The sequence below is a fragment of the Pteropus vampyrus genome, unplaced genomic scaffold, assembly GCF_000151845.1.
Source record: "Pteropus vampyrus isolate Shadow unplaced genomic scaffold, Pvam_2.0 Scaffold146, whole genome shotgun sequence".
NCBI lineage: Eukaryota > Metazoa > Chordata > Mammalia > Chiroptera > Pteropodidae > Pteropus > Pteropus vampyrus.
This window is the reverse complement of record NW_011888927.1, coordinates 4226034-4253032: the sequence shown is the minus strand read 5'-3', so window position 1 is coordinate 4253032 and position 26999 is coordinate 4226034. Positions and strand designations below refer to the sequence as shown.

At 36.9% G+C, this 26999-nt stretch overlaps 1 protein-coding gene across 1 annotated transcript in view; it reads right to left on the bottom strand.

Moving 5' to 3' along the window:
- RFTN2 (raftlin family member 2) overlaps positions 1-26999 on the bottom strand; it is a 51586-nt gene that overhangs the window by 4402 nt on the left and 20185 nt on the right. Inside the window, exons 4-8 of the mRNA XM_011369221.1 lie at positions 25788-26061; positions 23260-23469; positions 16583-16704; positions 15337-15440; positions 4249-4327 (exon numbers count right to left, since the gene is read on the bottom strand). Of these exons, the coding sequence (XP_011367523.1) occupies positions 4249-4327; positions 15337-15440; positions 16583-16704; positions 23260-23469; positions 25788-26061 (789 nt within the window). The remainder of the gene's footprint in view (positions 1-4248; positions 4328-15336; positions 15441-16582; positions 16705-23259; positions 23470-25787; positions 26062-26999) is intronic.

Below are 26999 nucleotides of genomic sequence, written 5' to 3'. Positions count from 1 at the left end.
TTTCGGGTGGGTGTGTGGTATTTCACTGTGATACCAGCACGTGGTTGCCCAGACTACATTGCCCAGCCTCCCTTGCAACTCTTGTGGCAACATAATTAAGTTCAGGCCAATGGGATGTGAGAAGAAATATGTCTGTGTTTTGGGGATCAGTGCCTTTGAAGTATGCCTGGAATTCCTCTTCTCTACTTCTTGCTGGCTGGACATGGCAACAACTGTGACAGCGGTTCAAAAGAAATAAAAACGTTAAGAAAGGAGATCTTGAAAGAAAAATTGGGACTATCTAGTAGATGAAGGTAAAATCCTGGTAAGAGCCTCTTACCTTACTCAGCATAGCTATCATTTCCTTGAATCCATTTAAAGGCTTTCCCCCAAAATAAAGAAAAATGAAAATAGAAAAAAGAAACAGCAAGATAAAAAGAACCTTACTTTATTACACTACATAGCCACATGTAGAGGAAAAAGATAACAACCTCATTATACTTCACAAGAATTCCATTACTCAAGGACAGTCTTTACAGAAGGACAAAGACACAAAAATGTAAAAATATAGTCTATGTGACTTATAAAGCAAACGATGTTTTAAAATTAATTTTAAATTATAATACAGTAAAATGTGTAGTTCTATGAATTATAACACATATGTATAGACTTGTGTAATCATATTGGGACACAGAACAGTTCTATTATTCCCTCCAAACCTTCCCCAAACCCCTAATCTCTGGTAACTACCCATCTGTTCTTCACACTATAGTTCTTTCTTTTTGAGAATGTTTCATAAATGTAGTAGTGATGTCTGTAACCTTTTGATCCTGTCTTCTTTTAATCAACATGCCTTTGAGATTAATCCAAGTTATTGTGTGTATCAGTAGTTGATTCATTTGTCTGAGTGGTACTTTATTGCATGCATGTAGCACAGTTGTTTATTCATTCACCTGCGGAAAACATTTGGTTTGTTTCTATGTATAGGATTTTGTGTGAACACGGGTTTTTATTTTTCTAGTACCCAAGAGTGAGATTGCTGGGTCGTATGGTAAGTGTGTGTTTAACCTAGTAAGAAGCTGCCAAACTGTTTTTTCAGAGTGGCTGTACCATTTTGCATTCCCATCAGCAGTGTATGAGGGTTTCAAATGATCCTCATCCTTGCCGGATATCGGTATTGTCAGTATTTTTAGTTTTAGTCATTCTAATAGGTGAATGGTAGTATCTCATCATGGTTTTCATTTGCCTTTCACTAATGGCTAATGATTAAATGTCTTTTTCTGTGCTTGTATTTCTCAACTACATATCCTCATTGGTGAGGTGTCCAAGACTTTTAACTATTTTTTAACTGCTTTTTTTTTGTTTTCTTATTGTTGAGTTTTGAGAGTTCTTGATACATTCTGGATACAAGTCTTTTGTTATATATGTGATTTGCAAGTTTTTTTCTCTCATTCTGTGGCTTGTCTTTTCATTTTCTTGGTGTTATTAGTGGAGCGAAAATTTTTAATTTTGATTAAGTTTAATTTACCACTTAAAAAATAGATTATGCTTTTGGTGTCATGTCTAAAAACTCTTTGCCTATCCCGAGTTCATGAAAATTTCCTCTTATGTTTTCTTTTTCCTAAAAATTTTCTAGTTTTACTAAAAGAATCAATAGTTTTAAAAAAATGGAGACAGTAAATGGGAATATAAATATTTTGAATTTACATTTTCCATGTTTAAAAAATTCTCAAGTGATTTAGAATACTGCATATAACATATCTGTGAAATACAAAACAGATTCCAAAAGTAAAGATCTTGATAACTCCAGAAGAAAAAATTCTGACAATATACCTTCTTCATTATGCAATTCTCACTCCCCTCAACAGAGGCATGAAATGAATTTGTTTAACATAAAAATATTGTTCTATATTGAGTGCAATTTAATACAGAAAACATATATATCTTGATATTAGTCTCAATAGAAGGAAGTGAGAAACTTTTTTTCAAGGGTCAAACTCTAGATCAGTTTCTACCAGCTCATGAAATTTATTTTAATAAAAATCCATTGACAATCTTAAGGCAACACTTGTAATATTTCAAATTTCTAACAACTGGTTTTAGAACTAAACCCATTTTTAAAAAATTCTTTGAAAAGCTTTATAAATGAAGCAAGCTGCCCATTAACCTCTCCCAAACAACTGATTTCAAGATACGAGTGAAGAACATTGTCTTTATGGACCTATAACTGTGTACATTTTTTTTCAAGGCTTATAAATATAACTTTCACAAAATTCATATGAGATAGTTAAATTAAGTCTATGGTGATATTAATAGTCTACTTTCCTAATAATACTACTACCTTTTTGAGATAAAATAAATTGTTTTTATTAGAGAAAGCAAAAAGAATTTACAAATTGTTTTTCTGTTATAGCTATTAGATACTCTACCTCCAGATGGAACCACCTACATGCTCTGCCTTGAAATAATCTCAATATCCTAAGATTTCTTGCTAGGAAAATTAAGCATGTGTCAAAGGAAGAAACAGCAAATCCATTTAGAAGCAGGATTCTAAGCTATTAATATTCCTGGGCTTCTCATTGATGTAAGCTATTTAAATACTTCTTTACTATTATATAAATGAGTCAGTAATTTTAGATTACGATGGATGTAATATATAAAGATTACCCCCCTAAAAGCTACCATGAAGCTACTGAATAGTATTTAAAGTTAAATAAAAAGGGCCTAAATATTTTTAGGGAATCAGAGCAGATATCTAATCCTAAGTAAAAGAGACTGTGAAGTAGCTGAATTTGGGTCTTATAAATTCACAGAAACCAACTCTATAGCGTTCAGTTACTCAAAATTACATGAGGCTGTCAATTTTGTTGATCTTTTCTCAGAAATAATGTCTATTTGTAAAATGTTAAAGAAAAGAAAAGGAAAGGAAAAAAAAAGAAAAGGCTGTAGCGTGGTAAAAAGTTGCTTTGGGTTGAGAGAAAGAAGAATGAAAACTTTCTGGCCATTCTCTACATACACCCACTCTTGACTCTTTTTGACAGAATATTTCTTAAGGAACTTGTGAACTTGAGCCATCCTCACTGGGGGTTGGTAGTGGTGGGTGGTCACTGCTCACCCGTGGGCCCTAATGCAGTCTTTCTAGTGTCTTTATATGCAATCACTCTGCACTCCTGCCACGGGGAGGCATCTTCCTATCCATTTCCTATCCACCTTCCTACACCCTTACGTACTCATCTACTGGGCCAATAAGACTTTCATTTTTTTATTGAAAGATTATTTCTAAAATTAATGCGAGACATCTTAGCATGGCTGCATTATACACACTGTCAGTCTAGCTTTGCAAGTTTAGAAAACTTTAAAGTTTTCTAGAACAATATTTTTTTGATATACAGAAAAACAATTACTTTGAATAATTTTCTTGTCCATTTGCAAATTTCTTGTTTTGAAAGTTATGCTTTATTAACACACAGATTGCTTCATTCAGTGATACTCTTCTAGCTGTGCCTTTAGTGAGGAAAAGGAGACTTGAGGCTCAGCATAGCTCTTCAGCAAAGGGCTGGAAAAATATGAGCTTAAATAGACAATATAAAAGAACTGTCAGAGGCCAACATAGACAAAATTGCACAGGTCTGTTGCAGGATTAGGCACATTCACTTACAAGACTTAGAACTGTAGTGGAGGTGGTGGGAAACTTTTCATTTACCCTCTTAGGTTCAGTGGCTGGGGCCTGCAAATTAAACTGACAGACAGGTTAATACATGAGAAAAGAAAAGGGGTTACAGCTTCTAGAGGCAGAAAATTGTGAGAAGGTAAGTACATGGGAAATCTAAGAGAAGAAAAATGTTATTTTAGTAAGAATATTTATGAAGACTCAAGTCAGTATTATCTCTAGTGATAAGATTCATCTCTGGTGATAGTCTTCTTTTTTTGATACAGGAGAGGGAGAAACTTTAAAAATGGAAATTTATGCTCTGCTTTTCATCAGAAAGGAGGAGCTGTACAGTACTACTCCTCTGTTTCCTGTTTCTTAATTGCCTTCAATTCAAAATAATCCTTATTTTCAGGTGGCATATTCTGATCCCCTTTAGAACTGTCTCATGTTGCCTGGTTTCTGGCACATTTCCCTCGTTATATGGTTAGTTTAGAAGACTGTTTCCATATCAAAACCATACTTTCTCATCTGTATTCACTATTTAGAATTATAATGAGAGTTTAAAGACTAAATGCTTCAATATAACATTCAGTTCATAAAGCATCGATATTACTCACTTCTGGTGTTTGAACAGCTGAATTCCATATAACTGGTCTCTGAAGGAACACAACCTGCTTTGTAGCCAAATTCCCTTCACTGAAAATTAAAACAACAGCATTAGTATTTGTGAATTAGTAATTTTCTATATATCACACTTGGCTAAAATGTTCCACATGTATCCTTTGTAAAATAATCTTCCGATTCAAAGAATAATTAAGAAATATGATTCTATATAAGTTGCAGCTGGAAAAATAAAAAAAATCCCTAAAAACTGAATATGGTTATTACAAAAAAAAATTTTGACGTTTAAAATTTGTAACCTCACTGTGCTAACATAACTATTTTCATCTGTGTCCCCTCCTTGCCCCTATCAACCTATTTATTTCTGCATGTCCGTAACCATTGCATATTTGCATTTCTGTGTTCTATGCTTTTTACCAAATACCCTTTCCTTGTTTTACACTGTGATCATATTCTTAATAGCTTTAAGTCTCAAAGACTTAAAATATGAAAATGTACTAAATTTTTCCTTTATTTTTGAAAACTCAGGTTATTTCCATTTTTCTGCTAATTATGAATAATACTGCTATAGAAATATGTGTAATCTTCCTATTCTTACTACTTATTTTCTTGAGGTAACTTGTCAGGAGTGGAATTATTAGGTCAAAAGGGTATGATTTAAGCCTCTTGATTTGCATTGCCAAATTTGTCTTATAAAAAGAAAGGCCTAATTTGGGCTGCCACAAGTGAGAAATGTTATATACATTTTCAGTTGAGTTACTTGAGCCACAGCTAATTTTATTTTCAGATGCTCCTTTGTAGGCAGCTACTCAGTATTCTCCTTATTTAACTATCATCATGGCAAATTACCCCTTGCCAAAGACTACTTGGGGCTTGGATTTCTCTGAAATGCTTTTCACAGAGTCTCCAAGGATTTATGGGGAGGAGTGTCTGTAGCTAATGTTGCTCAGTTACGACTTTTATTATGCAAAACTGCCAAACAAAACATCACGATTAGCTGCATTTTATGCTGAGCTCTTTTTCTGGAAAACAAGTGCAACATTGAAACTCTGGCCTTTAGAGGTATATGTCAACCCCATCCTGAATTTACTGGTACTGTTGAATTTTGAGAAACAGGAAAAAAACCTTCCTCCAAACTGGTAATGAGAGACTATTCCTTTCTTATTTTAAAAATACTGTTTCTAGTCTAATCTCATTTTAGCTTGATCTTAGATTAGAAGAAAACACTTAGTATAAAATACGCCGTAACTTTTGGGAATAACTTAAATCACCAGGAGACATCAGGTATGATGTAGGGATAAAGGGAAGGGAATAGCAGTATACAGAATAGGCCGGTCTATGTTTGGGAGGCCGGGGGTGTACTGGAAAAGGCAATGGCTTTGGAATCAGAAGTTTCTGAGTTCAAATCTGGACTTCACCATAACATTTCATGGCTGATAACTTTAGCAAAGTCCGTAAATACTCTGAATTTCATTTCCTATCAGGGACTTTGTTTTGGACAAGTAAGTCGATGTGCAAGAAGAGCTCCACTGTGCCTGTTAATGGAAGAAGCACAACAAATGTAATTTCCTTCTACTTCCTCCATTCGTTTAATTAAATGTGGGGTGGAGTTAAGTGGGAAGGAAATGTCTCAGAATCAAGAATATCTTCCAGGGAGAAAAGTCAAAGGAAAAGGTACACGAGAATAGAGAAGAGGTTTCTGGGTAACGTTTTAGGTGTGTGATCCACGTAGAGAATCACATGAGGGAACTCGGCTTACAACTACCCAAAGATGAGGAGGAAGGATGAGGGTAGAATTATTCTTCTTGAATAGAGGGCAGGAGAATGTCAGGGTAGGGACTGTGGGTGACCCTGCTAAGTTTTTTCCAACTGATTATAGGATCGGGCAAGTCTGAATGCAGGAAGATGTGATGTTTGGCCTAGAGCAACCTTCTCCACTTTTACCAACATGATCAAACAGTAAATGTGGAGATGGTTTCCCAAAGGCCGACTGTCTTAGGACAGCCTCCGGATGCCCAGATAAGATTTTGCAAGACTTCTTTCTATCTCTTGGGAGATCCTTAGAGCCAGATCCTCAATATGAAATATGTCTGAGACCTCTCTGTCCCTGGTTTTTTGAGGGACATTCTGATTTAAAATAGGTCCTGCTATTTTCAGACTGTCTATGAGTTGTGGAACTCTTTTTGGTTTGGAGACTCTAATCATGGTAGAACTAAGGGAAAGAGGTCCGAAGTCTTACAGAGTGACAACTACTTGTCAGGGCAAGTGAGGCCCTCAGTTTCCGTGTATCCTGAGGTAATCTATTTACTGAGCTGAGATAGAATATTTGCCCTGTAGCACAAATTTCTGAAAAGATTCGACTTGTAAAGTCACCATGGGACCAGAGAATACTTCAAATGCCCTGGATGCTCTTAGAGGACAGGGCCTATATCTCCTTTCTCTACAGAAATTTTCATCCAAAAAATGCTGGATGCAAGAGGAAATGGGTTCAACCAGTTCTATAACTTTATACTACAAAATATCAGGACATATCATTTTTCTGTGATGTATTTATCAGAGAGGCAGTCGAGTCAGGGGAAACAGCATGTATGGCTTTAGAGTTAGACTGACCTTGGGTTTGCATCCCAGCTCTGCTGCTTATTAGGTATGTGACCTGGAGCTAGTCACTCAATCTTTCTGAGCTTCCTGTTTCTTTTCTGTAAGCCAGAGATGGTTCTAATAATATCAGTGAGTTGGTGGATATAATAAAGTTCTTAGCACGGACCTTGAGTACAGTAGATGTTCAATAAATATTTCTTCCTCCCTCCCTTATCTTCTTCTATGTATTTCAAAAGCAAACAAAAAGAAACTCTATTTGGGTGTTGTTTAAGGGAGAGGAGTTTGTTATGGCATCAATGGATAATCAAGAAAATGCCTAGCCTCCCAATAACAGAAGATCTCAGGGACTAAACTAAGAAAAATAACTTCAGTTTTTGGTGTACTGGGTATTTTCCATGTAAATTAGCACATTTGTTTCTTATAATAGTCCTTTAGGGTGGGAGGAGAAGATATTATTATCCCTATTCTATGGATAAGGAAACTGAGACCCAGAGTTTTTAAGAGTTTTGTCTTGGGTCACCTCTGGTTCCCACTCTTTTCACAATACCACACTATCTCTACAGCAAGTATAGGATGAACTCAGTAAAACTCAGCCTAAAGGGAGGAGTAGCCTGGTTTAATTCTATTCTGACTAGAAAACTTTATAACAAGTGGATAAATGTAGACTCTTTTGCAAAAGTGCAGATTTTTCCTGTACACCTGAAACTATATAAAATAATATTGAAAGTCAACTGTAATTGGAAAAAAAAAAAAAGACAAGGAAAAAAAGTGAAAATATTCTTGTAGCATCTCTCACTTACCAGAATGGCAAAATTTAAAAGTCTGACAATTTTTTTTTTGGGAGTGTAGATATCAACATTCTACTTGGAATGAGTGGCATTTATCTAACAAAGATAAAGAAATGCCCTATAACCCAGCAATTCCACTTCTAGGTCTACACCCTTGAGAAACTCACACTCGTATGCATTGGGATCCTTGCTCATGGCCAGAATAGCATTGCGTGTCATAGCCAACCCCTGCGGGCAACCAAATCACCAGCAGCAGAATGGATAAATAAATTGTTACACACAAGAACATGGATAAATCTCACAAACAATGTTAAGTGAAAGAAACAACACATTAAAAAAAATATATATATATATTATCCCATTTTCATAAATTCAAACACAGACAAAACTAATTATGTAGAACTAAACTAAAATATAACTAAACTAAACTAAAAATATTTAGAAATGCATACTTGAATGGTAAAACTATTAGGCAAAGCAAAGAAATGACTACCCTAAAGTTGGGATAATGTTACCTCTGGGTGAAGGGAGTGAGTATGATGGGATTAAAATACATGGGGTACTTCTAAGGTGCCAGCAATATTCTGTTTCTTGTCCAGTGGTGATCACATAAGTGTTTATAATTATGCACATTTGTATTTTATACATAGATAATATATAATATATACATATTATTTCTTTATGTGTGTTTTATTTAACAAAAATGGTTTGAAGAATACTGTATATGTAGTGGTGACTATAGGAGTATGGTTGTAGATTTACACGTGATAAAAATGCTCCCTCTCACATTTATTGTTTTGGTAAAATCGGTTTTGAATTCTTTGGATTTTAAATTAGGAGAGGTCTTTAAAAATTCATTTACCTGTACTCACTTTCCCTCGAACATATCTTGCACTTTCCTGACTGCTTTTTGCTTAAGGTTGCCTGAGAGAGGAAATAATTCGTGGCATTCATACTTCAGCTTTCTACCTTCTGAGTGTATAGCAGATATCTCTGATTGATCACCACATTCTTTTTTTGCTGAGCCTGGTTCTAGTCTCAGAACCCTTTGTTTTACAGTGTCCTAGGCAGCTTTACACAGACCAGTGCGGCTGTGTGAGATGAAACCTATTTACTCTACCAGGAATAGTCTCCTCTCTAAAACTGCTTTTGGAAGGAAGCTCTCTATTCTTTCATAAAGCTTCCCTCAGACGTCACAGCCTTCACAGACCTGCTCTCCTCACTGATGTCCTCTATCATATTGATCCACCTTACACTCTTTTTTCATTATTGCTTCCTCAAGGAACCTTTTTATTTTTAAAAATAATTAAAAAATTTTTCTAATCACAGTTGACGTACCATATTGTATTTGTTTGAGATATACAACATAGTGATTAGACATTTATATAACCTAAAAAGTGATCACCCCAATAAGTTTAGTACCCATCTGACACCATTTATAGTTATTATAATTATTCACTGTATTCCCTATGCTGTACTTTACATCCCTGTGACTGTTTTTATAACTGGCAATTGGCACATTTTAATCCCTTTACCTTTATCACCCATCTTCCCAACCTCATCTCCTATCTGGCAACCATCAAATGTTCTCTGTATCTATGAGTTTGTTTCTGATTTGTTTGTTCATTTTTTTTAGATTCCACATATAAGTGAAATCATATGGTATTCCTCTTTTTCTACATGACTTATCTCACTTAGCATAATACCCTCTAAGTCCATCAACGTTGTTGCAAATGGCAAGATTTCATTCTCTTTTTTTATGGCTGAGTAATATTCCATTGCATATATGTACCACATCTTTATCCATTTGTCTATCGATGAATACTTAGATTGCTCCCATATCCCCAGTGCGCCTTTTTAGATATTATCCCTCCTAATGTAGTAATATTGCCTTGTTCATACCAGACATTCAGTAAATATTTGAGTTGAACTGAAAAAACATTCTGTTTAAATAAAATGCAAGAATGTGAATCAGGTTGAATACAACTGAGCTGGTTTCAAATGAGTGGCTTATCTGCAACTGCTTACTCGTGAAATAAAAATACTCATAAAAAGCTTTCAGTTAGGATTTTAAAATCCCTTAGACTAGAAGAAACAGAATTGTCAGATTAATTTGTATTTTCTGATTAGTATTACATCATCTTATACATTAATTAATTGCAATGGTTTAATGATTGCAACTTGGAAATAAATGAGTAAAATCTTGCTTTTAAAATCTGAAGTAAAAATTGACTTCTTAAAAACAAAATTATAAAATTAAATTTTACCTTGCACCTCTGTATTTGTGTGTTCAGTGATAAAGTTCCTTGGCCTATGACTATAATTTGTTTCTCAGGTATTCGTATGTGTGTGCGAAAGATAAAAAAAGGGCGCTAATGCAGTTTAGCTCCTCCCAACCCTTTCCTTTGACAAAATGTTAAAAATTTAAGTTCAGATGAGGGAGAGTGATAACTGGAAGTATATATAATAGAAAACTGACTATTAAAAAAAAACCTGTAGCCTTATCGAAATGCTTCTCACTGCAAGATTACTATGAGTTTAGCTCACAATGGAATTCCACAATATTGTTTCCACAGAACTTAAATCAGAAAGGGAAGAAAACTTCATGAAAAGGACCAAACAGGAAACCCTATCCTCTCCCTCGACTGTATATAAATGTGTAACTCCTGCTTTGGCTGCCACCTGAGGATTTAGAGGAAATTATTGGTACACTTAAGTGTCTCTAATAACTACATAGACTTCTGGTGCTTCTGGGCTGTGGGGACCACAAAACTGTAGAGCTTTGTCTGCAGGGGCTACAAATAATGGAAGAGGGGCGTGGCTCCCACCCCTCCACATCATAGTGAGAAGACAATTTTCTCTTTTTGTCATTCATACCTTGTCCTTAAGGACCAGACTTATATATTCATAGTGCAGTATAACTTGATTCTAAAATGCTTTCTCTCTCTCTTTCTTAATGTCAGGTTATAATTCAGTGTTCTTGAAAGCGTATTGGAAAAACCTTGGATTCTTGTTAAGATGAACATTTCTGCCTCTGCCTTCAGATTATTATTGGGGAGAGAGAAGTGACCATGCTATTTCAAGGGAACCAGAGAAACCTTGGCTCCAACTTCCATTTTATTCTGGTGATTATTTTAAGGTCGGCAATATTAGCCGCTAGTTCAGCTATTTTGATCCTCCACCAGATTTGCCCTGAAGAGGTTAACGTCAATTTTCGCCTTGATTTTTTGAAAAGAAAAGGATTGGGCCCATTTGCATAATTATATAGTGATAACGATTAAGAAGGGATTTTGGCAAGTTTTCAAGGCTGACAACAGTAACCCTAGAATAACGTAGTGATATCAGATGACCACATTGTGATGTTTCCATGGTAATGCAGCTTTAAATGGTGGTGGTATTCTATTACCTAGGATAATGAAGCAACAACCTTAACCTAGGGACACAATGGGAAAATATCTTCATGCAATCCCATAAAAGGATATATTTGAGTAATGAAAGAAATAAAGGGAAAATATCTTATGAAGACCACTCAAATTATGGCTTAGGTGATAGAAGAGTAGGAAAAAGTTAGAATTGTTTAAGACACTACTATGTATGAGACAAAAATATTTAAGGAAGAAAGTTTTCACTGGCAGTGATTCTAAGTTATATTTTCAAACATGTGTGCTCCAAAAGAAAGATTATGATGGAAATTTGTTTTTCTGGGTGTGAGCATACGGGTAAGCATGTATCTTTATAATGTCATTATTTATTGATTTGTTTCTTTCACTAGGCTTGTCATCCTCAGAGCTGATTTTGTATAGAGTAAACTACAGTATTTACATTTTCTGAAATATTACGATTTAAGATAGGCTGAGATATCATGCTTGCACAATTGATTAAAACTTCTTAAGGATTTTGGTTCTGCCAAAGGATTAGGTTCCATTTAGTAGCTCTATTTTAATAGCCTAGGATAGCCTAGTATGCATAGGCCCTGCATAAATACTTTGCATATATTATATCACTTAATCATTACGACGATCCAGTAAAATTGATATTATTGTACTGTTTTCTAGATGAGGAAACTGAGACCTAAAGATGTTAGATGACTTCTCAAAGTCATACAGCTTAATAGTAATACTGTAATTAAAATGAGATTCGTTTAGCTCAAAGCCTGGACTAGTCTTCTAGTTTCAGACACTAAGAACTTTCAGGCTCTATCCTCCACCTGGACTAAGACAAACTGTATATAATAGTTTTCTTTATATGTGCTGCGGTCGACTGTGAGTTCTATCTTTGTGTGCGCTGAAGCAGTGAAGATGAGCATGTGACTGGCACAGGAACAGCATGTTAGGACAAGAATAAAAAGGCAGAGGATAAACAGATTTTACCGACAATATCTGTTACCAGATAACAACAGTGAACCTTCACATTTATCCTACATTGTGTACTTTAGAGGCATTTCGAAAGATCTGATCTACATGTAAAGGAACAAAATAAACATCAATATTGCCCAATGTTCTTGGCATACAAAAGAACAGCAGACATTGTGTGTTCTAGTGTACCTTGCTGCACAAGGGCAATTACTGTTAAAGTACATTTTTCTACTATCTTCTATCCAGGGTCAACAGTAGATTCCTAAGTGGAGTTCTGCTAAACAGTGATGCTGTCTTTTAACCTCATTACTACTTGAGGATTCCATCTAACTTTGACAGTCTATACTCTCTCTTCTTTTTAATACTCCCATAGAATCTACTGACTGACATATTTCATTTAGCTCTCGATTAGTTACTATATTATATTACACAATACATAAGCTTGACCTGCTCCAACCAGAATGCAAGCCTCTGGTTATGTACTAAATGTGAGCTTTACCAGCTACAAGTTCCATCAGGTTGGATGCCGTATACAGTTTCTACATCTTTTTATTAACTGCTTGATTTTTTAATTTTTAAAGCTGGTTTTAAAAAAAATCACAGGGTAAACATATATTCTTGGCAAAAAGTCAAATCATAGAAAACATACAAAGTAGATATCCCCACTTTCCCTTTCCCCTACCCACAATCCCAAGAGCTAATCACTCACTAGAGTTTGCTATGCAGCCTTTCAGAGTTTTGCTAGAGATATTCAAAATGTATAAACTTCTAATTGGGGTTGTACTATAATATTGCCCTAAAACTTTTTTTTTAACTCAATAATTATCAATAGAAAATTTTATGGCAATGCATATATAGATCTATGTACTCATTCTTTTTTTTTTAAATCAGCTTCATATTATTCTATTGTATAGATTGTTTGTAATTTATTTTAGTTTCTATTGATAGACATTTATATTGTGCCTAATATTTTGCTGTTACAAAATATTAGTAGTTTAATGAGCAGCCCCCAGCAACTAGCCCCTTTGCTATTTTAATTACACATGAAGACAAACCTCCACAAGGAGGGCCCGAAAAGTCCGCTCTGACTGCACAGTGCCTTGGTGGATACGAGGGGTTCAGGAGAGCTGGAATGGCAGTGAGGTGGTGGTGCTACCTCTGCTCCAAACACAATATACAGCCACTTCATTGGGCCCCCTTACCACTCGGTACAGCCTGTGACCTTATGCAGTTTGGCACTCCGAACAAGGTGGTCAAGCCAAGTGTGGCTCCAGGCTCCTCCACCCTCCTGCTTCACAGCATGCCTCAGACCTTTTTCACCTTTGGTCTCAGTTTTGTCCTCATTTCCAAACCAACCAGTAGCAGGAGATGCCGAAAGAGACCCAGCTCGTGTTCTATGGCTCAGCATCCAGCTCCCTGGGCTTGCTGGCAAATCTAGTGCCCAGTCAGGCATTCATATCACTTTAGGAAATATTTAGACTCATGAGAGCGGAAGCCCAGAGTGAATGGGAGGGAGGAATGATAAATATATTTTTCACTGGGGAAAAAGGAACATGAAAGGCTTAAAACTCGGAGGACTTTTTAGTACCATTAACTGTAATGGGCCAAATGACACCCTAAATTATACACCTAGGAAAACCACCAGAAAGAGATGAGAAGGCCAAATACACAAGTTATTCTGAGGGAGAATGGGGAGTGGGATAGACCAATGGCTTGGCAGGCTGATGGTGAGGAGTAGCAGAAAGGCAGAAAACAGGAGTTCCTTTCTCTCTCTCTACCTCCTACAATGTTCCCCATCTATTAATAATGAGCTTCAGATTTTGCAAAATGTAGATGCCTGGGTCTCACTCTTAGAGCTTCTGACTGTCCTACTGGGGAGGGCCTCCAGCATGTGTCTGTTATAGGCTCCCCAAGTGATTCACATTGCTTGCTCAGAAGACCAAATCTTGAGAATTAGTGCTGTATTGTGATCTGACACGTACGTCACAGATTTTAAAAAGATAGGAAATAAGGCTTCAGGCAGTTGTCACTCAATTTGATAAGTTTCCATTAGATCTCTGAGGTGAAAAGCAGATTAATTACTTAGTTTACTTCTAATCCCTCCTTTTAAAGCTTGAGAATGTTTACTCTGTATCCACCTTTATTCCTCTCCCCACCTGATGAAGGTGTGACTTTATTATAGAGTCATGTCAACTGAATGTTTTTAAAGTTTGTGGGGGACATTGGGATACTGCTGAGTTACTAAGATGGGAAAACCAGAGAAGGTGTGGAAGATGGATGGGACTGAGAAAGGAAGAGTGCCTTCCTCTGCAACGCCTGACAATTACGCAGAATGTCACACCATGGTTGATTCTGTTAAAAGGGAAGGCCTTTGTAGTAACTGTGCTGTTCTCTGCAGGTAGTCACTGGCCTGGGCAGGACAGCCGTTGCAGTCAGTCATTTTCTGGATGCCAAAGAGGGTAGAGAGGGAACGTCTCTGAGTCTAAAGAATAGCAAAGCACTTTATACAGAAGACCGAATTTGTGTCTCCCTCTCTTCCTCTCTCAAAAGTAAGTAAGTAAGTAAGTAATTAAGTAAGTAAGTAAGTAAGTAAGTAAGTAAGTAAGTAAGTAAGTAAGTAAGTAAAGTACAACTCAATTTTTCCTTTCCAGGAAAGGAAATTGGGAAAGTTAGTAAAACGAGAAAAGGAAAAGTTGGTATTTGTGAAGTGTTGGCATTTTCGTTCTAATGTAGGTGTTTATTTTAGTGGCAACAGCTAACAAGTCTGTGCTCCAGGGAAAAACTATCCCACCGCACTGGAGGGGAGGAAGAGAGGCAGAAGTGCAGCACTCCTCCGTCCTGGCCCCTTGAGCCCCCACTGCAGTCCTAACCCTGGCTGGGTGCTGGATGAGGGCAGCTTTGCCCGTGCAGTGCAGAAGAGCAGGGCAACAGGCCTGACAGAGTGGGCTGTGTCTTTCTGTTTGCAGATTTGTATTGACTCAGTCTTCTAAGGAAGAACTGGCATCTTGAGTTAGAAAACAGAAGTTCTAGTAATGAGATCTTCCAGCCGAGAGGCAGCATTCAGAGTGCTGAAGCAGCACTCAGTTGGGGTCAGTCTCTCGTGCCCCTGCTCTGGCTCTGCCGCCATGAATCTGTGTGCCCTTGGGAAGGACGCGGAATCACTTGTACATCTATAACGCGAGGAGATTAGATTGGCTGATCTTCAAGGTCCATGAAATCAGATTAGAAGTTCAGTGAAATGCATTCTATAAGCATTAAATAGGCATTTGTTAAATTGAATTATCTAACAAATGAACCATATTTTAGAATTAAAAGAGAGTATGCAAGGATACTTTGGTGTTACCTGTCGTGTCTCAGTATAGGTGTAGGCAACACGTTTGTCAGGAGCCACCCAAACTCAGCCAGAGTGTGCAGCAGAGGGCCATAATCCGTCTTGATTTCACAGCCCTGTGTGAAGAAGCATAACAGTGCATAGTTTAATGGCATAGACAACCAGCTACATGAGTGATTACAACAGAGGTTGATCGGTGTTCCAGTAAGGGGAGTTCATGCTCCATTAAGTGCAATTTCGCCGGGCTGCAGTCTTCCTGGGCTGCATTTTCTGCTACCTGCTGCCTTCAACAAATTTAATAACACTGGAGATCAGAGTAAAGAGAAGTTCCCATCTGGTTCTCCAAAGCTTGGGTCTTCCCTGTCTTGTTCCTTGGGTCTTGTTCTGGTGTCAAACATTAACGTTAGGTGTGGGGAGGCAGGGCTGGAATCCGTATTTTAAATGAGCTCCCTAGGTGATTTGGTTCTAAGTAGTTTACAGACCGTTCTTTCAGAATCACTGGTCTAGGGACCGGGAAGTGAGGACTGGGGAGTGAAAGGTGAGAGGAGCTTAGATGTGGAGTCTTTCCACTGCTTTTTACTCACCTAGAATTGATTTTTGATTTTTTCTCCTCAATGGGATTTCTAGTTTCTTTGTAAATGGTCTATATCTCTCTAACCTTTGTAAGGCCAGAAAGGTAAAAGCATCCACGAAAGAGCCTGTTGCTAAGGGCCTCATATGCACAATACAAAACACCTGAATTCAGTCTGCACACCTCAATGGCAGTCCCTTTGGTGACATCTGAATTCAGAGTGTACACAGCAGCAGTGTCATCTCTGGTTTCGGAAGGGCAATGCTGTGTGTACATATTCGGCCTGATGAGAGAGAGAACACTTAGGATATTTTTGCCTTTGATTATTCACAAGGTAAAAAGTCATATTGGTTGTGTGGAGATAAAATACTAGTTTGACTGAATTTTTTTCATTTTCAACCAGTTGTCAGTGTCAGGGTACTTTTAGGATTAGAATGCCAAGTTTGGGGGAATCTACTGTTATTTATGTATAGAAAATTATTTTGCTGTCTTATAACAAAGTTGAACATCGAGTAAAGCAATGTTTGCAAATCTGAAAGAAGTTCATTCATGCATTTGTGATGAAATTCTGAACACTGCACCAACATGTTTGAAGGATACTGCATGTGTTAGACAAGGAAGATCTTTAACATGTTAAACTAAATGTAATAGTAAAGCTAAAAGTAAAGCCAGAAAACTGCAGTTTACCTCGATAACGGTCCATTGTTCCACTACAATGGCATCATTTCCTTTCCTACTGGAACCTGGAACTCCAGAACCTTCTTCTTCATAGATAAAGAATCCTTCCACAGATTTAGGCAAATGGTCTCCTGTGAGGGAAAGGATTCAATTAAGAAGAGTTGTAAATACTAAGTGTCTCTTTAAGATCATCTAAATCCTTAAATAATCCTTGTAAGAAGCTTAGAGAAAAACATATCAATTAATAAACACTTTTTATGGCTCAATCAATAACATCTTCCTCTTCTTTGAAGGTTAATTTTTTTTTTTTTTTTTGGCAAAGTTCAAGACAGTTTTATACTTCACGGAATTAAAATCAAACTGTAAACATGAAATTTACAATAACAAAAGCAAGATAAAATAATATCATACAGCGAGAAGCAAGTAGATTTCCTAAGCCTAAAAAGCATCTGGAAATGACTTCACTTTGAAATCAAATTTTGGTTTCTGATTTGTATGTTGTATACGTGTTAATTATACCATTAAGAGAAACAACATAAAAAATGTTAATCCTTGAAACTTACAGGTGTGATATTAAAATGAATGTGAGCTAAGATTACTTCAAAAAATGTAAACATGGAACAATTCTTTACCTCAATGATTTTTCTTTTTTAAAGAATGGTAACAGGAAGATCCTAAACAGAAGTCATTGTCAAAAGAATTCCTGCTGGGAAGGAAGTTTTAAGGGAGGGCCTCTCTGACATTTTCTTGAATAGTTGACAATTACCAGCTGGCCAAAACTAAACTGATTTTATGGAAGTTCTTTTGTCTCCAATTTTGCAATAGGAGACAATTTTCCCATGGTCACGTGCTGGTTAAACATCTTAGTTTTTATACAGCACAATGTCACATCAAAGTTTCCCTGGTTGACAGTTATGTAAATAACCAAAGGCCTACGAGAAAGGTTTTCAAGTGATTTACTAAGTTTAAAAATAAAAGAGACAAAAGTAATTTCAACATAATTTTAATTTTTAATTTTTATTAACAGGTTATAAACCTTAAGAGAAAAATCGTTATATTATATTATCTTTTTTTTTTTTTTGAGCCAATAAGAAAGTTATTAGAAAAGGGTAACACAGACAGAATGTGGTCTCCTCTCAGAGGCAGAGTGAGCAGGACCTATATTATCATTTTTGCATCACTTACAATTAAGGCAGCAATGAATTTACGTTGTTCAGAGTGGTTTTCAGGACCAGTGAAGTTAAATTTACTAGTTGGAATTGGTTTTCTGATTACAATATGTGTTCTATTTCCTTTAAATGTACTTGACCACTGTCACACCAAAACGACCAGAGGAATCAAATCTGTTTCTGATTGTAAATTTGGGGCATCACTAGATCATCTTTAAAAATGTGTATGTGACAAGACCTTTTTGTAATAGGGGTATGAATTTTAAAATTAATTATATACCCAGATAACTGTAGTTATTGATAATCTGTCTCTTATTTATTTTGGGATTATATAATTTGAGAACCATAGGTTTTGTGACTCTGCATCTGTTTTCTTATTCTCAATATTGGGGTTCCCTAGTACTTCCAAACTTCTTTGGGTTTTGAAAGACAGTGTGGTAGACTCATACAATGCAATACTACATGAGAATAAAAGAGAAAGACTCACTGCTATGCAGCAGCGTAGATGCATTTCAGAGATACTATGTTGAGCAAAAGAGGCCAGATGTAAAAGATGACATACTTTATACTTCAGCCTATGTGAAGTTCAAGAACAGGCAAAATTGATCTACGGTGATGGAAGTCAGACTAATGCTTATCTCTGGGTGGGAGCATGTTAACTGGTGAGGGTCAAGAGGAGGAGACCTTCAAGGATGTGGGAAATGTTCTGTATCTTTCTTCTGGTTTGTGTTTCTTTGTTCCTCCCAGCTTTACTGAGATATAACTGATGCATAAAGAAATATTCTGCATCTTGAACAGCTGTACACGTAAGATTAATATACTTTTATGTTTATGTTATACTTCAGTTAAAAACAAAAGTCCATTTTTCTCACTTTCGAGCTCCCCAGGGCCCCTGGCTGGCTTGCTTAGGGCCCATGCCAGTCTCCAGAGCCAGAGCCATCGAAGATTGACACTTCCACAGGTAAGAGTACTCGTATCTTTGAAGAAATTCCCCCTAACAGAAGTGCAGCTGGGGAGGGTCTGCCACCCTTCCCAGTTGTCATGGGGAGTGACCATTTGGGTGTTAGGTGTGTTAAATCTTCCAGGTAATGGGGTGAGGTGATCATTCTGAACAATTACTTAATAACTATCCCTGAACTGAGTCACTTCTTAACATTACATAACCCAGAGCTTCTCATCCAGTGTGCTTTGCTCATGGGTGTGCCGAGAACTCCATTACAGGTATGCCAAGATGCAGGGCGCCCCCTCCTGCCAAGAGCACCTTTAGCCCCTTATACCGTGTAACCTACAATCTAACCACTTTCTGTATGTGCACAATATGAAAAAGTTACAAAGCACTGGCTGACGCACTGCTTCTCAAAAACTTTTTAAGACAAATACTACACACAGCAAAGGAAAGCACACTTGTATCATTCAAGAATGGTCTCCAAGTACAGTTTGAAGTGATTGTGGTAAGCATAAGTTTTCCTTAAAGTCTACCGTTTTATCTTAAAAAATCCCATGCAAACTTTGCATTATTTTCAAATATTTCTGAGTAAAAGTGATGTACAGAGGTTATGTAGAAAGATAATGTTCTCCCTTCTGCCCTCTCCTCACCCCCATCCCCCAGACTTGAAGTAATATTGACACTTCAGGAAGAGGTTTCTTCTGTGAATCTGTTCACTCCCCGGCACAAAGCTGCACACCCTGATGGTACTTGGACCTTGGTATGAGAAGCACAAGCTTAAAGGATTCCCAGGGAATGGTCTACTTTTCTGGACATGTGATCTTTTACATTCATTTTCGTCAGATATGACATTGACATTCCTGTAAATGTGAAAAAGGGTAACATTCCATTTCAGTATGTTTGGTTTATGTGTCATTTTTGGTATTAAACTGCCTAGAGGTGGGCCCAGGACCATCTCTAAGAAGTGGAGGGCAGGCACATATGGGAACTCTCTCTCTCTTAATTTAATTTAATTTAATTTATTTTTCATATGGGAACTCTCATTCTGCAAATCATTCATGAGCATTTTATCTCCAGAATGAATCTCAGCCTGCCTGCTTCTTTCTCTCCATCTCCACCATCGTCATGGATCACTGCAACAGCCTCTGAAGCGCCTCCCTGCTCCCACTCTCACCCTGTGTGATCCATTTCTCAAAATGAGATCAAAGAGGTTCTTTAAAAAAATGCAGATAGGGTCATAACTCCTTTAAATTTTTAAAATTCCTGACAGGATGGCAAATTGGTTAAGAGCACACACTCTACCTGTGTGCCACCCCACCCTCAACTTTCTAGTGTGAACATGGGCCACTTACTTAATAGCTCAGTGTCTCAGTTTCCTCATCTGTAAAAAGGGAACAACTATACCTACCTCATAGGGTTGCTGTGGGGATTAAATGAGTTAATAAGTGTAAAGTGCTTAGAAAATGCTGGCATATGGTACCTGTGAATACATGTTGGCTCCTGTTGCATTATTTATGAGATTTTCCATCAAGTGGCTGCTGCTTACCTCCTCCATCTCATCTGAAGCCATTCTCTTCTGCATATGCTGCTCTAGCAACAGAGACCTTTTTCTACTTCCCTTTTTCCTGACCTAGGGTTCTGGTACATTTGGGGGTGTTTCCCCTGACTGGAACGGCCTACCTGTGGCTCCCCCCATGCCGGCTCCTTTCCAGCCTCCCCGTCTCAGTTGGATGGGACCTCCTGACCACTCCTCTGAGTGGGCTCTTCCCTGTTACTCTCATTACAATAGCACTGTTGGGTAACATTGCAACACTTCTCTCAATTTTGAAATTAAATATATATGTTTGGATAACTGTTACTGCCTGAAGCCAGGTGGTTAGCTCTTGCGGGGTAGGGAAGACATTCATTTTGCTTGTGGCTGTAAACCCAGTGCCTGGCATAGGGCCTGACATGTACATATGTGTGACGTGAATAAATACACATTTCAGTGTCAAATTCTACCCGAGTCTACATTCTGATACATCTCCTTGTGAACTCCACACAAGCATTTTTATAGGGGTGAAGAGAATGAAATGAATATCAAGCAAAATCTGCAAAGAATTCATAAAGAATTAAAATGTAGCCTTATGATGAGGGTATACTGAAGGTGGGGAGAGACTATGCTCTGAGGATGATGGAGGCATCTGTAGGCTACTGAAGTGTGGGAACCTCAAGGGTGTGTGTATGTGTGTTTTGTATCAGTGGGCGAAGTTGCCCACCTCAACCTATGTCGGCTGCCATTGGATCTCTACATGTTCTGGTAGATTGACGTGTTTTGTCTTCGTTGGCTTGACTGGGCTGGATCTCCGGGGGAGGTTTTTATCCCCCCGAACGAGCCCCATGTAAGTGTGCAGTGAATCCATCTGAGAGCTGGTTTGGTAGAGGCCTGGCAATGCTGGAGAAGGTCAGGCAGGAGGCCATTGCAGTGAGAACCCTCAGGCTGCAAGAACAGCAAGAAGGCCACGGGATGCCTCTAGTATGGGGCTTTTCGAAGCAGAAAAGGCACTGAGAGTGAGTAGGAAAGGGCACTGAAGAGGAATTTCACAGATCTTAACAACTTTTCCACCATGACCCTGCCGAGGGAGAAAACTTTTTAAAAGGTTTTTTTCCTTTTCTCCCTGTTTCTGGAGGAAGATATTTTATGAAATGAGATTTGTGGTATAATATATTTAAGTTTCTGAGCACTCCCTGATTTTTTATTTCTATTCCTCATAGTGGGTTGACTTCTGAAAATATTTTGGAAGAGGATGGAAGCAAGACAAAACAAAATATGCACTGTCCCCACGGGCTTTAGCTGTCAGGCATCAAGTATCCCAGAACAAAGCCACCAATTCAGCCCTGCTTCCTCTTTACTTGCTTTGCACAGTGACACAGGCATTGGTCACAGTTTCCTCTATGCAGCTTCCCTGTATACTCCCAGGAAAGTCCCAAGTGACACACCCAATTGCCATACCCCACAGACTGAGGAGGCTCGTTAGGGGCTTGGCATGGCCTGCAAATATAAAATGTCTAATGAGACATTCTGGAGCTGCTGAGAGGGAGAGATTCACCCCCTGGGCTCTCTAAATAGCTTCTGAGGCTTTAAGAACAAAAGCCCTACAGAGCCTTTAACTGGCAACTGCTGTGGCTAATTTTATTTTCATCAGGCAAGGCCCAAGACAGGGAAGACTGAAAAAATTGTGGAAGGAGTATTTCTTGTTTTTCCTTCAGCAGTTAGTCATAAACCAAAAGTTAAAATGGCCCCAGCTTGCGTTCTTTGGAGGGAAAGAGAAGGAAGTGGGGGGAAGAGAGAAATATGAAGATGAAACATAAACTGACCTCCACGTAGATGAGCCATACTGTAAGTACTGTAGTTGCACGTAACAAGTGTCAGGAAAGAAAATTAACCTCAGAAAATGAATTCTGACGGTGAGCGAGGCACCTTTGCACATACTATATCCTTTTGAATTCTCACAATATGAATATTTTTATCCCCCTTTGAGGAAACTGGGGCTCAGTGAGTTCAACTAAATTCTCCAGATCACACACCTAATAAGTAGAGAACGAAGAATTCAAACCCTGGTCTGTCTGATCCTGAAGTCCACGCTCTTCCAGTTAGGTCAACTTGGAAGAAATTTCCAATAACCAAAAAACACTAACAAGTATTTATCAAGCATCTGCTATGTGTCAATCACTAGGCAAGGTGTTGATTTCTGGGTGCTCTAATGAGCTTGATCCTTAATCTTGGTTGCTAGTTAAAAGGATCTACTGGAACATGACTCTTGATAATTTAAAATAGTCATCCAAAGTCTCTACTTATATTAGTGAAGGCATCACTAGATTGATTTAAGAATAGTAAGGTATATTGAGATCTCATTTGCCTTTTTCTTTCCTCTAACCTCATTGAGTTAGGGTCTATAATTATTTTGGTTTTTATAACCTTCATCCTTCTATGTTTCCAGTTTTCTTACTACCTATTTTTCTTTTATTTTAGCACTAATCTCTTTTTAAAAACACTTTCCCTAGAAAGTCACTTTTGGAAAGTTTGTTTGTTTTTGTGATAGAGACAAATGGTTACATATTCCAGAGGAAGGCTAAAGAAAGATGAGAGATAAGGGGAAGGCAGAAATAAATATAGTATCAGTATCATTTTCTGAACCAAAGATTACTTTTCTATACAAATTAGAGCCACGTATAGACTGGAGCTCATGAAAGATAGTGTCCAAAATTGGGATAGTGTAATAAATGTAGTAGCAATTATCAAATGCCATCATAGGCCTCCTGATTAGGCTGTTTTAGTCCATCGTATCTGTAAAATCCTACTAATCAATCACACAGTGGTTTGTCTAATCTCGACAGTTACAACCCAACAGCAAACATTAGAATTCAACCACATAAGATGGTTAAGCTTTTAAATTAAAGCTACATAGCTGTTTAATGATTGAACTCTATTTCCTTAGAAATAATATCTGTCCCTTAGAACCTGAGAGGCCAAAACATTTCTGACACAGGTCAAATTATTTAGGTATAATATATCATAATATAAAATTTACCTTTAGATGTTTCCCAGCATACAAAAGAATCGATTAAAGACAAGCCTTGCTTATAATAAAATGTAGTTAACTCCAGCCAATCGGCATCAAGTGTACTGACGACAGATCCTTTTCTTGTTACTTTCACTGACAGGATACCCTCTTGATAGGTCCAGGAGGTTGATTCGTCATCAAAAACATTGAAGACTGTATACAACTTGTTATCTGAGGCTAGGGATTCAGAAAAAAGAAAAAAGGAGAAAACCATAATTTCATTGAAAAGATTCTTAATTTTTTAAATTAATTCTGAGCTATTTCAAGCATGTAAACAAGCATAGAGAATAATAAAATTAACCACCACTCAACTTCATCAAATGTTAACGTTGTGCCATGTTCGCCTCATACTGTTTCCAAAGAAATGAGAAATGGACATAGCTAAGGCTCACTATGTAGTCTTCCCTACCTATTCTCCAGAAACAGCTATTATAATGAATTTGGGTTTATCACTCTCATGAAAAATTTTATTCTTTTAATATACATTTATATGCCCACAAATTATATACAATGTTTTTTAGTTTAGAAAACTTCTGAAAAATTATATCATACTGTATATATCAAACTATAAATTGATTTTCTTATTTAACATTATGTTTTTGAAGTATAATTAATGTTTTATAGATGTTATTCATTTATTTTACATAGTATTACAGTTTACTTTTCTCCTGTTGATGAAAATATACATTATTTCCAAGTTTATGTTATTACGAATATTCTTCATGTCTCTTTGAACACATGTGTGAGAGCGACTCTAGAATACATACTTATACATGGAATTGCTGGGTCATATCTTCTACTTAACCAAAAGTTGGCAAATTCTTAACTTGGGGGCTTATGGACCCACATCTGTAATTGTGTTTTAGGAAGTCCAATACCACTTGCATTACAGACAATAGTATTTTGTGTTATGCGAGTTGAGTCTCTCAGATTTTATCAGATTCTCTAAGAGGTCTTTTTAAATTTTTTTATTTAAAAATTTTTTTTATGGTGACATTGGTTAATGAGATCCAATAAGTTTCAGCTGTACAATTTAACACTAAGGCATATATATATTTACAATGTGTGTTCACCACCCATATAGTTAGATTTCTTTCTGTCACCACATATTTGACCCTCTTTACCCCATCTACCTCCCCCCCCACCAAGAGGTCTTTTGTGTGTGTCTGCTCCCCTCACCCTCCTTTGTGGTTCTAAGAACCACTGCCACGGAAAAGTTATTAAGAAGTAAATAACTTAAAAAGAAACTATTTAGAAAGTAGAATCTAAAGATTGATAATTAAATTAAGTAGGTAGCATATTGGGCTCAACCAGAAATAGACACCTGATCTAATCAAGGTCAGGATGGGAACCAGCAGTTTAGAAATAGCAGTGGGTGGAAATGAATAGCTCTCTGATCATAGCTCCAATAACCCTCGTTCACTCTGACATTCCTAATTTTTTTTTTACACTGCAGGAAAATCAGGGTGGTGGTTAGCTAGGGAACTGGTGAATAAAAGGGGAGGATGGTGGTGGTGAGGATGGGTGAGATGATCAGTGGGAAAATGCTCCTGGTCTTCTTAAGGAGATTGTGCTGACCATGGTTGAATGGGTCTTTGTCATGTATAGGATGTTAAGCACATCTTACCACAACCCAGAAAGCAGATGCCATGAATGTGTGCAGCTGCAACACCAACACTGATTAAAAGATCAGTTAATAGTAATGAACTTAATACAGAGCTTATTCTGGACAAGGCACTGGGCTTTGGAGACATCTCTTATCTACTTCTCACAACAACCCCCTTTCCATAAAAAAATTGAGGCACTCTTACTCCAGAGCTCTTAACTCTAAGGTATACACAGTCTGATTTTCCATGATAGTGCTTTTTAAAGCATGCCAATTAAGGTATCAGAAAACTTTGAACAGTCCAAAAACATGAATAAAATACTCTCAGTGTTTTTGCAAGACTTGCTAGTTGGCAGAGAAGAATAAAATTATTGTTTGAAGATATTTTAGGATGCAGGCACTATTGTTATATTAATTGTTTCACTGTGTTGTATCATTTTCATATTCTAATTGTTGATCAAATAAAGCCAATTAACTTCAAGGATGAAAACCATTCACGAAATGGGAAAGGCCAAAACTAAAATTCTCAGACACTGTTTATCAGGACAAACATAAATCAGAACAGCTTCCTTTACAGAACCCCTTTTTTTGGAACACATGCACAGCCTCCATTTTTCAGAGGAGCTGGTGAATGACTAAATGGGAAGCAGATTTCAACACAAAGTTACATTATGTGGATGGCATTGTATGAAAATGGCAGGGACAACTGTTTGAAAAACTGTCTTGCTTTATTCTGGCTATAATAATTTAAAAATATCAAAACGAGTTTATATTAGTTTATTCAGTCCTTATAACCTTTAGAAATTTATTTTGCCTATTTCTAAAAAAACTTATTTTGGTAAATATAACCTAATACTTCTATTTTATTGCTACTTATCTTGTCTATTACCTTCTCCCTTTCTTGATTTAGAGGAACTGGGGCTGCCATCTCGTTCCACTTGACACTGTCCACTTTCATGATGAAATTCTTCCTCAATTCCACTTTCAGATGATTGACCGCTTAATGTTCCTTCATTCCAGCTTCTACAGTTTTCATCTGAAGTGTGTCTCACATGCGATGTGGACTCTCTATCTCCATCGTGGTTGGTTCCGTTACAGAATGGTGGATAATGCTGTGCTATGAATCCAACAAATCTCATTCCTCTTTTAGCAGCTACATTAATCTGAGGTTTAAAAAGAGATAGTAGAACAAAATATAAATTTACAATGATTACTTTATCGATTAACCTTTTTAGGCTTATTAAGGAAATCCATTAGAAGAAGGAGTGAATTTGCCAGTATCTAAAGACTCATTTATAAACAAATTAATAACCTCTAATATAGACTGAGACTATGTCACATTATTACTATAATTTCTTCAAACAGAACTAATACACTTTAGGAATTATGAAAACAGAAATCATTTTTCTTTTAAAGGTTACTATTCGGGAAGAACTAATAATTCTATATGATTTTTGCTAATTTTTGCATATAGAACTAATAATTCTATATGACCTGTTAACGATAGTCTCTCTAATTGAAACAAAATTAAAAACTATTCCAAGAAATCCTCAAAAATAACATTACTAAACACACCTTAACGAATAAAAAATAATATTAATTTAAAAGCAAAAAAATACACCTTTTTTTTGATGTGCGTGAAGAAAAATGTTAAAAGATGAATTTTGGACTAATGTGTATGTATAATGCATAAACCTAATTCATACTACCTCTTTTAGGAAGCTTTCTGATCTGCTTATATCTTGATGCTATTGTCTCCTTCTGGGCCAAATAAACATAATTAGATTCAATCCTATCAGTTAAAGAATAGGATTCATGAGCCCATGAGATAATGCCAGTGAAATAATTTCAGACCTTAAGAACAGTTATTTTCTCTGCTTTGGCTTCATTTCTTTGTTCTTTTTGTGTCAGTGTCATTCCCCTGTGTTCAACTGGCAATTCTTTTGAGGGCAGGACTGTGTCTTATTTATCTTTGTATTGTAATGTTTTATACCTATAGGCGTCCTATAAGTATTTATTAAATAAGTTAGAATAAAGAAATAGCAACATCTTTTACATGGTCACTGTTTTAAACATGTAAATTAAATGTTTTAAAAGTTAC